This window comes from Camelus ferus, chromosome 20, assembly GCF_009834535.1.
Source record: "Camelus ferus isolate YT-003-E chromosome 20, BCGSAC_Cfer_1.0, whole genome shotgun sequence".
Taxonomy (NCBI): domain Eukaryota; kingdom Metazoa; phylum Chordata; class Mammalia; order Artiodactyla; family Camelidae; genus Camelus; species Camelus ferus.
Genome location: NC_045715.1, coordinates 17143657 through 17157272, shown reverse-complemented (window position 1 = coordinate 17157272; position 13616 = coordinate 17143657). Strand labels below are relative to the sequence as shown.

The following is a 13616-nucleotide window of genomic DNA, read 5'->3' as shown; positions in this document are numbered from 1 at the left end:
ATGTGCAGTTCATGACCCTAGGTCACATCTAGGTTGAGAAGTGAGTGCAGAGAGTTGACCTGCCCCTTCCCCTCCCTGCTCCCTCCACCCCACCCACATGCAATCCTCAACACCGCCTCTTTTTTGTACTTTGTTAAAACTTTGGATGAAATTTTATGAGACAGTCTCTCACCCATCATTCTAATATTTTCCCAGTGGCTACTCCTTCCACAGAGAGGGCTGGAGCACCCCAGGGTGGGGGGCTTTCCTTGAGGTCAAAGGAGCTCTGCCCTCCTGAACTCTTGCTAACCTGCTCCTGACCACCGGGGGCCTTTCGCCTCCAGGTGATTAGGGAAGGCCTGCCCCGTCACCACCATGGGTTTCCATGATATTAGAAGATAGGAAGTTGATGTTTACACTGCTTTTGGCTTCTGCCAAGTCCACTCACTTACCTTCATTTGCCCCTAACCCATTTTCTCCAAATTTGCTTGCTTTTTCACTGATGGAACACCCAGAAAGCTGGCAAAAACCGAAACATTTCACAACCTGATCATATGTGCCTTCATTGGTACCTCCATTGAGACCCTTCCCATACAGAGACACCTCTCCTGCCTCTCCCACATCTTCCCCTCCACCCTGTACCCTGATGCTGAACCTTTAAGGATTTGGGTTTATAGCTCTTGGGTACCTCAGGGTAATGGGAAAAGTCTTAAAATCTGCAGTAGAAACGACTTTCAAAGCCTTCCGCTCCATGAGGTTAGAGTTTTGGGTTTTGATTCTTGTTTTTTTTTGAAGGGCCAGCTGCTTTCTGCTCACCTCCCACTCGAAACTACAGTGAGTTTGTCTTCTTGCTTTATTTCTTCTCCCCTGGCCTCATCACGTTTTCTGGTCTCCACCCTTGTTTATAACCAAGTCCAGGTTCACTGATTCAGCTCCATTTGTGGTCTCAGAGAGGATGGGTGGCACTTTTCAACCTGTTATCACACCTGACATAGTTCTAGGAAAAGAAAAAAATGGTCTTAGTTTGAAGAGGTAAGTAAGAGAGATTGACAGAGGTGTGCAGAGATGAAACAAACCATAGGTTGTTTTTTACACCTCTCAGCTGGAGAGAAATCAGAGAGCAGGGACCAGAGGGAGTACGACAGAGACCAGAAGAAAGGCAAGCCCAGTGCCTCAAAATAAAGACCCCTTGGTCACAACAGAGTCTCTCCATGGGCAACCTGAGCTCACACCTCAAGGGGAGCATTTTTTGAAATATGCAGACTGATTAATAACTACAAATTCCCAAGTGAAATAATTTGAGAGACAGAGAGAGCTGCCCGGGAGGGGAAGTGAGGCTCACCCCACACTGATGCGAGTTATCGCACCTTCAAGTATCACGTTTATGATCAAAGCAACTTTTTCCTCTTCTTGTCCTCCTCCTCCTCCTTCGTCTTTTCTTTCTTTCTTTCTTCCCTCCTCATCTTCCTCCCTCTCCCCCTCCCTCTTTCTCTCTCTCCTTCTCCTTCTCATTAGGCAAGCTTTTTTTTTTTTTTTTTAATTAGAGGGAAGAGAGGAAACTGTAGCCCCCTTTCCCCCACTGAAGTTCAAGGCTGCTCACTGACTGAACTGTACAGAATCAGAGCAGAGCTGGGTCACCCTCTTTCTCCACCAGCTTGCTGGTGTGTTTGGGCCACACATTTTCAGGGACGGAAGCAGCTATTGCTCCTCCACTTCTTTAGAGAGAAAAGCTTAAAAGCCACTGTCAAGGTGGCAGATGGGGAATATTGGAAAGTCTGAGTTAGGAGATGGGAGTCCCTCCTGGGCAGGACTGTGCCCTAATTCAGGAGACAGCACATGCTACATTGTCCTTTCTTTTACTCCAGGCTTTGTTTTCACGGATCCTCTCACTTGTGATTTGCACTTCAAAACAAAACATTAAGGGAGGAAAGACCCTGCAAAGAAACAAAGGAGAATGGTGATTTCTTCAACCTATAATTCTTCATTTCCTTCATTCCAGTAGCTCAACGCATCTAGGTCTTCCTGGGTGGCTGACAAAGCAGGTTTGAAGCTCTTCTAAGGTGAACCAGGAACCAGGGAATCAGAGTTTAGGCATGACAAGGGCTTATCCAGGGCCCATCTCTGCTCTGTGACATTCAAACAGCACCCAGAGTTGAATTTCTGAATTTCCAGGAGGGCTGAAATTTCAAATCAAGGAGTGTTATGGAGATCCTCCTCCCACAGAAACTTTAAGAAAAAGACAAAGAAAAAAAGATGCAATCTGGAATTATTTTCTTTCTAAATGGGAAATAGTCTGCCCTTCCCTCATGCTTTCCTTTTCTTTCTCCTTCCTTCCTTCCTTCCTTTCTTGAATGTAGTCTTTGAAATGACTCTTTCTCCAGATTATTTTTCTGTCCTCTGTACAATCAGAGGTCGCTGAAACATATCTATTAAAGAGAAACCATGCTGGGAAGAGTTTTCAAAAACATTTGACCAAAATCAGAACATAATAGGTTCTGAATTTCAAACCCTTACTTTTGTTGCTGTCCCCAAGGGGAAGAAGTTCTGAGGCTAAGAAGAAACGATCCAGGAGATGAATGGGTCACAATCCACAAAGATAGTATGTGCAAAGTGGTGGAGACACCAGGCCTTCCCTCTGCAGACACCCGGACGCTGTGGGACCCCAGCTTCCATATGTTCTCTGAGGTCCTACAGGGCCCAGAGCAGGCTTCCTCCACTCAACATGGGATCTGCACCAGGAATCTTTAACATGTCTAGTTTTTGAAACCCAATGTAAATTTTGGAAAACTATGAACCTTTGTATATCTAAAAAAAATTATTACAAATATTAAAAGTTATAAGGACTGTAATTTATGTAATTTAGATGATCATTAACACACTAGACTTAAAAAAAAAGAATTTCTAGTTTAAGATCATTAGTATCTTAGCTCAGTATAATGCTATAAATTAGGCAGGTAGAGTAAATCAACGTTCCAGAAGGACTCTTATCTCATTAAAATCTATCAGAAAACTGATGGCACATTTTATTAGGAATGCTAGATACATCCCAGAAGACGCTGCTGTTCCCACCACTCCACAAAGTGCTACTTCAGCCCAAGTTTGGGACAATTTCCCTTCTTACAATGTAATGTCTTTTTATACTTGAAACTCTTTTTTGATCGTTCTATCACATTTCTCTGTTAGAAGAAAATATATGTATAATTAATTTTTATTGAAGTATAATTGAGATACAATGTTATATTAGTTTTAAGTATATGACATAGTGATTCAACGTTTATATACATCATGAGATGATCACCAGGGTAAGTCTAGTTACCATCCGTCACCATTTAAAATTATTACAGTATTATTGACTCTATTCCCTGTTCTGTACATTATACGCCCCCAACACGTATTTTATAACTGGTAGTGCGTGCCTCTTATCTCCACCTATTTTGCTCATTCCCCCCACCCCCTGCCCTCTGGCAACCACCAGTTTGTTCCCTGTATCTATGAGTCTGTTTCTTTTTTCTTTTGTTTGTTCATCTGTTTTTTAGATTCCACGTGTAAGTGAAATCATAGAGTATCTGTCTTTCTCTGACTTATTTCACTTCGCATAATACCCTCTAGGTTAATCTATGCTATTTCAAATGGCAAGATTTCATTCTTTTTTATGGCTGAGCAGTAGTCCATTTTGTGTGTGTGTGTGTGTGTGTATCACATCTTCTTTATCCATTCATCTATGGGCAGTAAGATGGGCAATAAGATTGTTTCTGTATCTTGGCTATTGTAAATATTGCTGCAGTGAACATGGGGGTACATAAATCTTTTTGAGTTAGTGTTTTTGTTTTCTTCAGGTAATTTCTGTTTTCTTGTTGATGTTCTCCACTGTTGAGACAGTCTTCTCGTATTTAGTTTACTTTAATTCTTTGAACACATTTTAAATAGATGATTTAAAGTCTTTGTCCTAGTGAGTCCAACATCTGGGCTTCTTTAGGGACAGATTCTATTGATTTACTTTGTTTTGTGTGTATGAGCCATACTTTCTTGTTTCTTTGCATGTCTCAATTTTTTGTTGAAAACTGGACAATTTAGTTAATATTATATGGGAACTCTGGAAATCAAATTCTCCCCACCCCCTCAGGGATTTTTTTTGTTGTTTAGTGACTTTTCTGAACTAGCTCTGTAAAGTCTATATTCTTTGTTTTGTGTGGCCACTGAAATCCCTGCTTAGTTACTTAGCAGTCAGCTGATGTTGGACAGAGATTTCTTTAGCTGCTTAGAACCAATGAGTCTTAGCCTTTGTCAAGAGACTCTGTATGTAAGCTAGGATACACCTTCAACACTCAGCTAGAAACTCTACAACTTAGCCTTACCCTTTACTTCCTGCTTCTGCAGAGCCCCAAGATTAGCCAGAGGTGAGAGTTTATGGCCTTCACAGGTCTTTTCTAACCATGTGCATAGCCCTGGTCATGCACATGGCCCTGTACGCATTTGGCCTTCTGAATTCCCAGGAATATGTCAGAGCTTTTCAAAGCCCCCTGTGGTCATCTCTTTCCCTAGGTTTTCCTTTTTAAGATTTTGGTTCACCTGCTGTTTGACTTTTACCACTGCCTCAGACAGTTTCATTATTTACCAATTGCCTCTGATTGTTTTTAACAAGCAGGCCCAAAGAAAAGGCTATTCACTCTGGGCAACTCTGACTCAAGTTAAATAAAGACAGCCTTATAAATGTTAAATAAAGACAGCCTTATAAATGGGATCTTCCAGGGAAACAACAGATAGGTCACATCGTGACAATTTTCTGGGAATGGGGCTTTAAAGAAGCTCCAAACCCATCCTCTAACCACTTCAATGAGTGCTAGTCTTCTGGTTTTCACTATATTGTAGGCTCTTGGTTTTCAAGACTACAAGAGAGCTGGGGAGGAGGAGATGGAACTAGGGCAAATCCATCCAGGGCTTTGGTCAGTCTGTCCAGCAGGCTTCCCCAGCACCTGTAGTAAGTGACCTTGAGTGTGGCTCCTGCAGCTGAGAGGTACCCTTAAGACTGGGGAAGGTGAGCAGGAAGACTTCCAAAGCCTCCAGGAGGACTGTCATCCCACAAGGCGGGTATCTTCTCTTACGGCATGAAGACGGTAATAGCGTTAAAATCATGTTCCTTTGGCCCCAGCTCCTTGTCCATGTCCTCCTGCAGTTAGACACATTTGATGTGCTTTTTTACAGGCAAAGGTATCCAAAGATAAGATTATTTCTGGCTCTGTGGCATTTTCACCTTCTCTTTCTTTACTGATTCCAAACACTCTTCACAGTTTCAATTCCTCTCTTCTACTTTGTTCTCCTTTCTGTTTCTAGTACCCCTAATTACTTCACATTCTTCTCCCTGCTCTGAAGTTTTCCATCTGAAAAGTATTTAGAAACACTGTCTGGAAGGAGTGGGAAATTCTCCAGAAGTAGGTACAGAGAGAAGATTGTGAAGCTCATCCTCTATTGAAATGAAGGCCAACATTGGATGATGACATGTTCCCATCAGTGTGACTTCCCCCTGTAAGCATTTCACAGATGGTAATTTTTTTTCAAAACAGCAGACCATGCAGAAATGTTTAAAATTAATAAATAGCCAATGATTATAACTTAAGTTCCCATGCCACAAAACAATACCACCAAGTTGGTTTTCATATGTTCAAGATAACACATACACAGTCGCTCATACATTTACTTAAATGTTTCCCACGGGCTTGAAATACAGTAGGAATTCATTATTATTTTTTGAATAGATAGATGATGGTTGGATGGATGGATGGATTGATGGATGAATAAATGAATGGACACAGAAATGAGCACGTAAAGCCCCTCAAAGCATGGACTAGGCCTTGCATGTCTTTGAAATTTGCACACTGAGTACGGCACTAAGTAGGTACCAACTGTTCAGAGTATAAGAGTTTTGCCATGTTCCTGTGCTTTTGACCTTGGTGAGTTCTGTTGTTAAACTTAGCTCAGATTGTCACAAATCAGCCTTTGATTAAAATAATTGGCTCATACTGGCTCGTCCTTACTTTTGTTCTCTTCCTGAAATCCAATTATCAGAGCTATTTGCCTCAATCACTGAAAAGCAAGGTCCTTTGGTTAATGTTCCAGACTCACCTCTCACTGCTTACTCAAAACTGCTCTCTCTAACCTGCACCCCCATAATTCCACCTCACTGACTTGCCCAGCCCCGAGCACCGTTTCCCTAACTGCAGTCTTTCTTTTCTAGTATGGATTTGAAAAGGATCAGAATACATCACCCCAAAATATGCCACATTGGCATCAGGATTATTTTTAGGTGAAGGCAATTCAGAAATAGCAGACATAGGAGAAAGCTCTGCTTTCTCTATTTTTTGCCTATAAACAGGACATTAATTTCCCTTTGTAAAAGTGTTCCCCTTTCCCGTACCAGGAACAGGAAGATGATTCAGGGACTGAAGACTACTTTTATCACCAGAGATGAGATGAGTCTGCATACCATATCTTACTAAACCCTTATCCATCATGTATTTCCTAGTCTCCTTCCCACGATTTACTACCTCTAGGACCCCAAACCACCCCACCTTCCTTTGTCTAATCACTTCTCCGCAACTTACTACTCTTTGTTAAAATAGTATATCGCCCCGAAGTCTAACCACTCCTTTGGGATTTTCACTTCTTTTCCATGGACTCCCCAGGCATTATAAAAATGTTAATAAAATTTGTATGCCTCTTCTTCCATTAATCTCTTTTTTGTCAGTTTAGCTGTTGTTTTTTTTACCTTTTGCCCACTTGGGTCATTTATATAAGGAGACTCATGCTATTTATATTTTTATGAGACTTTCTTTAGTCCACGTTATGTTTTCGAAATGTATCCACATGGATGCGTGCATCTGAAGGTCACGAATTTCCCTCCTTAGCCAACACATCAGGCATATATATGCCTTCTCTCTCTAAGGTGACTGTGAATTTTGGGAGCAAGGAGTATGTTTTCTATAACAGTGCTCTTAAGGCATTCTCAGTGACATTTGTGATTTGTTCTTTGAAATTGTTAGCTGTCTTTTTAAAATATCTATACTGGAGAAGACTGAGGGGAACATATCAAGGGTTATTGAGATTTTGTACCAAGTCACCCTCCATCCCCATTGAGGCTTCAGCCAGAGAAATGGCCCTAACCCGCTCTGTGAGAGGCTTAAGTAGGATAATTACAACTCGATGTGCACCGTGTGCCCTGTGCTTTGTCAGTTCCATTACACAAATGCGCCTATGTCATTCTCAAAACAAGCCAAATGAGGAAGTTTGCTAGGGCTGCCATAACAAAGTACCCCAAATTGGGTGACTTAAATAACCGAAATTTACTGTTTCACAGTTTGGGAGGCTAGAAGTCTGAGATAAAGGTGTCAGCAGGGTTTGCTCCTCCTGAGAGAGTTGAGGGAGAATCTGTTCCATGCTTCTGGTGGGTTGCTGGCCATCTTTGGCATTCTGCGGCTTCTAGATCTCTGCCTTCATCTTCACATGTGTTCTCCCTGTGTGCATATCAGAGTCCAATTCTCCCCTTTTTGTAAGGGGCCCATCCTATTTAAGTATGACCTCATCTTAACCAATTACATCTGCCATTATCACATTTCAAATAAGGTCACATTCTGAGGTACTGGGGGTTAGGATGTCAACATATAAACTTGAGTCGGGGGGGGGAGACACAATTAAACCCATAATAGAAAGATTTTATTTTCTCCATTTAAAGATAAGGAAATAGGCCTAAATGATTGTGCTAACTTGCTGAAGTGGAATGGCTAGGGACCCCAGGGTCAATATGGTAACCTGGCAGCTCCGAGGTGGGAGGAAATGGAGATGGCGCAGATTCCCAGGAGCCACTGGGATGCTCTGGTGACCCAGATCATTTGTAGTCACTCCATAAAGCTGTTTAGATGGGAGGTAATGGAGTGAGCTTTGGAGTTACTCCAATCTGGCACTCACTAGCTATGTGCTCTTAAGAAAGTTATTTAAGCTCTCAGAGTCCCACTGCTTCAACTGTAAAATGAGATAATAACACCTACCTCCTGGGGTTGTGAAGATTAAAGGACACAGGACAGTGCGTGAGAAATGTAGTGATGATGAAAATTGATGCCTGTCTCCTCACCCCAGCCACAATGAATGGAGCTATGGTCCGCACAAAAATTTCCTGCATTTGGGACCATTTTTTTTTGTATGTGGTAAAAAACACATAACATAAATTTACCCTCTTGATTTTTTTTCTTCCCCTCTTAACAATTTTTAAGACCACATTTCAGTGTTAACTATATGCACATTGTTGTACCAAAGAGCTCTAGAACTTTTTCATCTTTCATGTCTGAAACTCTATACCACTGAACAACTTCCCATTTTCCTCTCCCCTAAGCCCCTGGGAACCACCATTCTGTTTGCTCTTTCTATGAATTTGACTACTTTAGATACATCACATAGTATTGGTCTTTTTGTGACTGGCTTATTTCATTTAGCATAATGTAATCAAGTTTCAGTCCATGTTATAACTTGTGACAGGATTTCCTTCTTTTTAAAGACTGAATTAATATTCCGTTGTATGTATATGCCACATTTTCTTTATCCATTCATCCACTGATGGACATGTAGATTACTTTTACATCTTGACTATTATGAATAATGCTTCAATGAACATGGCAATGCAAGCATCAATTCAAGATCCTGCTTTCAAATTTTGGATTATATGCCCAGAAGTGAGATTGCTGGGCCATATAGTAATTTCATTTTTAATTGTTTGAGAAACCTCCATACTGTATTCCATAGCAGCTTTACCATTTTATAATCCAGGCCCATTTTAATGAATGGAATTTAGATAAGTATAGTCTTGAACCAGAAAAGTCATTTGGGTGGAAATTGGGGTGGGGGATGGTGATGGAAGAGTCAGAAAGGAGGGGAGCAAAGGAGATCTAGAGACAGGCTTCAGCTCCAGCTGCTGCTTCTCTGTATTTCTCAAGGTGGGAGGGGCACTATTGGTGTTAAGGGCTGGACAGTCCTTCCTCTTGAGCCACTGTCCCATGCATTGCAGGAAGGTTACCAAGACATTAAATATCAAGATGACTGGATAAAGAAGCTGTGGTATATTTATACAGTGGAATACTGCTCAGCCATAAAAACCAACAACATAATGCCATTTGCAGCAACGTGGATGCTCCTGGAGAATGTCATTCTAAGTGAAGTAAGCCAGAAAGACAATGAAAAATACCATATGAGATCGCTCATATGTGGAATCTAAAAAACAAACAAACAAACAAACAAAGCATAAATACAAAACAGAAACAGACTCATAGACATAGAATACTAACTTGTGGTTGCCAAGGGGGCAGAGGGTGGGAAGGGATAGACAGAATTTCAAAATTGTAGAATAGATAAACAAGATTATACTGTATAGCACAGGGAAATATATACAAGATCTAATGGTAGCTCACAGAGAAAAAAATGTGACAATGAATATATATATGTTCATGTATAACTGAAAAATTGTGCTGAACACTGGAATTTGACACAACATTGTAAAATGATTATAAATCAATAAAAAATGTTTAAAAAAAGACATTAAATATCAGACACACTCCCCAGTCATTGTGCAATCCAAAATACCCACTATTTCCAAATTCTTCCCTGAGGATGATCCCAGCCCTGGTTAAGAGTGATTGGAGGTTCCAACAGGCCCCAGGCTGCATACGCTCTTTAGGAACCCCACAGCACCCATCGCAGGGGTAAACCCACTGCTGGTGCTCAAATAGCCCTTCATGACTGACTCTAGAATTCCTCTGTACACATCCTTTCTTACAGCTGGACTTCTCCAGCCCCATTTTCCATACTCTTCCCTGGGAAAAGTGGTGTAATTTCAAAGATAAGTTAAGGGAGGAGGGGGCGGTTCTCACTCTGGAGAGTAGCACCAGTAGTCTCTTCAAAAGCACTTAGCAATACAGTGAGATACCATGACACACCTAGTAGAATGGCCTACATCCAGAACACCAAATGCTGGCAAGGATGTGGAGCAATAGGAACTTCCATTTGTTAGTGGTGGGGATCCAAAATGGTACAGCCTCTTTGGAAGACAGTTTGGCAGCTTCAGACAAAACTTAACATACTCTTTTCATACAACCAAGTAATCTGCTCCTTTTTATGTACTCAAAGGAGTAGAAAATGTACGTCCACACAAAACCCTGTTCATGGGTGTTTATATCCACTTTATTCATAATTGCCCAAACTTGGAAGCAACCAAGGTGTCCTTCAGTAGGTGAACAGATAAATAAACTGTGGTACATCCAGACAATGAAGTATTATTTAGCATTAAGAAGAAATGAGCTATCAAGCCATGAAAAGACCAGGAGGAACCTTATATGCATACCACTAAGTGAATGAAGCCAATCTGAAAAGTCTCCATTCCATATGATTCCAACTCTGATGTTCTGGAAAAGGCAAAACTATGGAGACAGTAAAAATATCAGTGGTTACCAGGGGTTGCAGGGAGGGAGGGTTAAATAGGAGTAGCACAGAGGATTTTTAGAGCAGAGAAACTACCTTGTATGAAACTATAATGGTGGATATATGTCATTATATATTTGTCCAAATCTATAGAATATACAATACCAAGAATGAACCTTGGACTAATGTAAACCTTGGACTCTGGGTGATACTGATGTATCAGTGTAGGTTCATCAGTTGTAACGAATGTGCCACTCTGATAGAGCGTTGATAATGGCAGGGGCTATACATGTGTTGGGGCAAGGGGTATATGGGAGATCTCTGTTACTTCCTCTCAATTCTGCTGTGAATCTAAAACTGCTCTAAAAGGTTAGGTCAATTAAAAGTACACTAATACGTATTTTAAAAAAAGAAGCCCTACTCAGTAAATAAAGTTGCCAGGAGTAAACACCTTGGGCCAACAACTTCCCACATCACCTCCATTTGCATCCTCTGAGCTTCTGACATCTTATAACACAGCGCAGAGGGCTGGGAAACCCCAAGTGAAGTTGCAGTATCACTCAGAGATTTGTGTTTAAACAGCCATACAGAATTTAGCACATTTTGAGTGTTTCGATATGGTGATGCCAACCACTGGTACTCATGTGACAGCTCAGTGGTTGCTCCTCCCTCTGGGAGGAACTGCTTTCTGAGTTACATTTTCTCCTTTCTTCTTTAGTGATGTCTGAAGTATCAGACTGAGTCAGTATTATGAAATGGAAGTTGTTTGAGCCAAACGAATTATCTGTTTATTGGCTGTAGATTAATTGAGACAAAAGAGCCTAGATGTATGTTCAATTGGGTTTAAGTGTTGGAAAGTTTCTAATCCTCCAATGCGAGGGACTCGCAAAAGAGAAAAATGCAACTATTAGTGAAAGAAAAGCTCTATCCCTCCCAATGCCTGCTTGGCTCTAGCTAGTGGCTTGCGTTCCTTTCAGATAAATTGTCACTGAAGCAAAACTAAGGAGAAATGTGAACCCCCTCTCTTTCAACACTACCCATTGTGTTCAATTCATAAGTAAGAAAGTTAAACGCCCACCTTCCTCTTTTAGAAAATATGAAAGTTGTGGCTTTGAAATAGAATTAAGTGCTCTCAGACTTAATGCGATATCCAACCCGATCTGCAGTCCCCTTCCAAAAAAAAAAAAAAAAATCCTTCTCCGTGGTGAAAATTACCCCACCTGGAATGCACTCTGCAAAAGGCTCACGAAGCCTATTCATATGAATGAAGCTACTTTCTCAGGGCAGAGGCGGAAGCTGCCTCCTCGGAGGGCTTAGGCAACCCGGGGAAGGAAATCGCCTCGGGGGCAGTGTGGCTGCTGGGGCTGCCTGGGCTGCGCACGCTGACTTGCCGTCTCCAAGATGCAGTATTTGGACCCTGAGGAGCTCCTGATGGATGAAGAGGATGATATTTTTAGTGAAGGTAAACACGTCTTTCTGGCATGAACCTTTCTCTGGCCTACTTTGCTTAGCTTTGGCCCGGCTTGGGTAAGGACCTTGAGGACTTTGAAAGCATCCTGGATGGGATGGTGTTGCGCGTGTCCATCTAGGCAGTACCCAAGGAGGACAAGGCAAAGCCGGGGAACCTGGGAGTTGAATGGTTCCGCCAGATACATTTTTTTTTTAATGTCATGACTTAAGATTTAGTTTATGGTAGTTTATGGTAGATATAGCACAAAATTTTCCCCTTGTCCCTCTTCTGTGCTCTCTTGTCTAACAATTTAAGGGAAGGGTGTCTGTCTCGGTGCTCAGCACACAGCGGAACCGCTGGAGTAGCAGTGCCGGGGTAGCAGGTGGATAAACAGACCAGGGACGGTTTCCATGATGCCATGGTGCTTTGAGCTGCACTACCTGTCTCTCCTTCTTTTCTCTCTCTCCTGTTGAATCTTTCCCTCTCTTGCTCTTCCTCGGACTTATTTGTCATCCCACCTCTCTCTGGGTCCCCTTTCCTTTCGCCTCTTCTTTCAGGCTGGGAGGCGGCAGCCGTCCTAGCTTGACACCCAGTGGCACCGCCTAGGTTTCCACAGGTCACGCTGTGGAGTAGGATTTGACTCTAAGGGTTGCAGTTTGAAGTGGCTAATCTTGTCGTCTACAGACATCTTGTTTAAATGCTGCCTTTGGGGTTGGGCCTTAGGCAAGAGCTTTTCAAGAATTTGAAACTGTTTAAATAAATGGTGATCTGGACTCAGGGACCTCATAAATTCGTGGGGTTTTTTATTTTTCCCCCCACAAGAATCATATCTGGTAATAAAAAAAAAAACTCTATCAAGTAATTTTTTAAAGGAACAGTGGTAAAATTTTGTGTGATTACCCAAGTAATACAAGTTCACTGAAGACAAATGAGAGTACAGGCCAACAAAAATCCCTTGTAATCTAATCACCTAGGATGTAACCATTATCGCCGTCTTGATGTTTCTTTCCATGACTGTTCTAGCCTCTGAAAAGTTGAAAACCATAATTTGGGATTTTTTTCTTTTTATCACCATTTAAACCAGTTTAAAGAACGTCTCCTCCAGCGTCCTTGCTATTTGCCATATTCTCCAACTGTTGTCTTACCTAGGGTGACAGGTATTTAGAGCTGCTCTGGCCTGAAGTTTGGTCTTAGGCTCCGTTCCTTGGCTTTTCACTTCTACTTAAAGATGTTTTCTGTTTATACCTACTTAGATGTGTACTCCCTTCAGGAATTAAAATATATTTACAACTAGGACTATAAGCCCAAATGGGACAATCTGGTAATTTTTTTTAACCAACCTTCAAAACGCCCGGCCACATTTCTTTCCCCCAAAGAGATTTTTCTTTTTACGACCGGCTACAGTGCGAAAGAGCGCCACCTATAGACGGATACAACCACCGAACTGTGGATTACCTGTGGCCCAGCTCTGAAGGCAAGATTTAAGACCTCAAAAAAGCCAGGCTTGATGAGCCTATAAGATCTCTCTCCTGAACATTCGTGATTATCAAGGTGATTATTTGAACAGCAACAGGCATAGTAAAGAGTCAAGCTGGGAGTCAGACAAGATTCAGATTCAAATTCTCATTTTGCCTCTGATTACCTATGTGACTTAAGCAAGGTAATTGCTGAACTAAACTTGTTTCCTCAGTGGTGAAATGGGACATTATACCTGTTGGGTTGTGCAGATTAT

At 41.6% G+C, this 13616-nt stretch overlaps 1 protein-coding gene across 6 annotated transcripts in view; it reads left to right on the top strand.

Moving 5' to 3' along the window:
* RIPOR2 (RHO family interacting cell polarization regulator 2) overlaps positions 1-13616 on the top strand; it is a 178133-nt gene that overhangs the window by 65633 nt on the left and 98884 nt on the right. The window contains exon 1 of one of the 6 annotated variants that reach the window (XM_032462596.1): positions 11746-11896. The exons of the other annotated variants lie outside the window; for them this stretch is intronic. Coding sequence (XP_032318487.1) covers positions 11836-11896 — 61 coding nt within the window. The 5' untranslated portion in view covers positions 11746-11835. Of the gene's footprint in view, positions 1-11745; positions 11897-13616 lie in introns of those variants that run through there. 6 annotated transcript variants of the gene reach the window in all.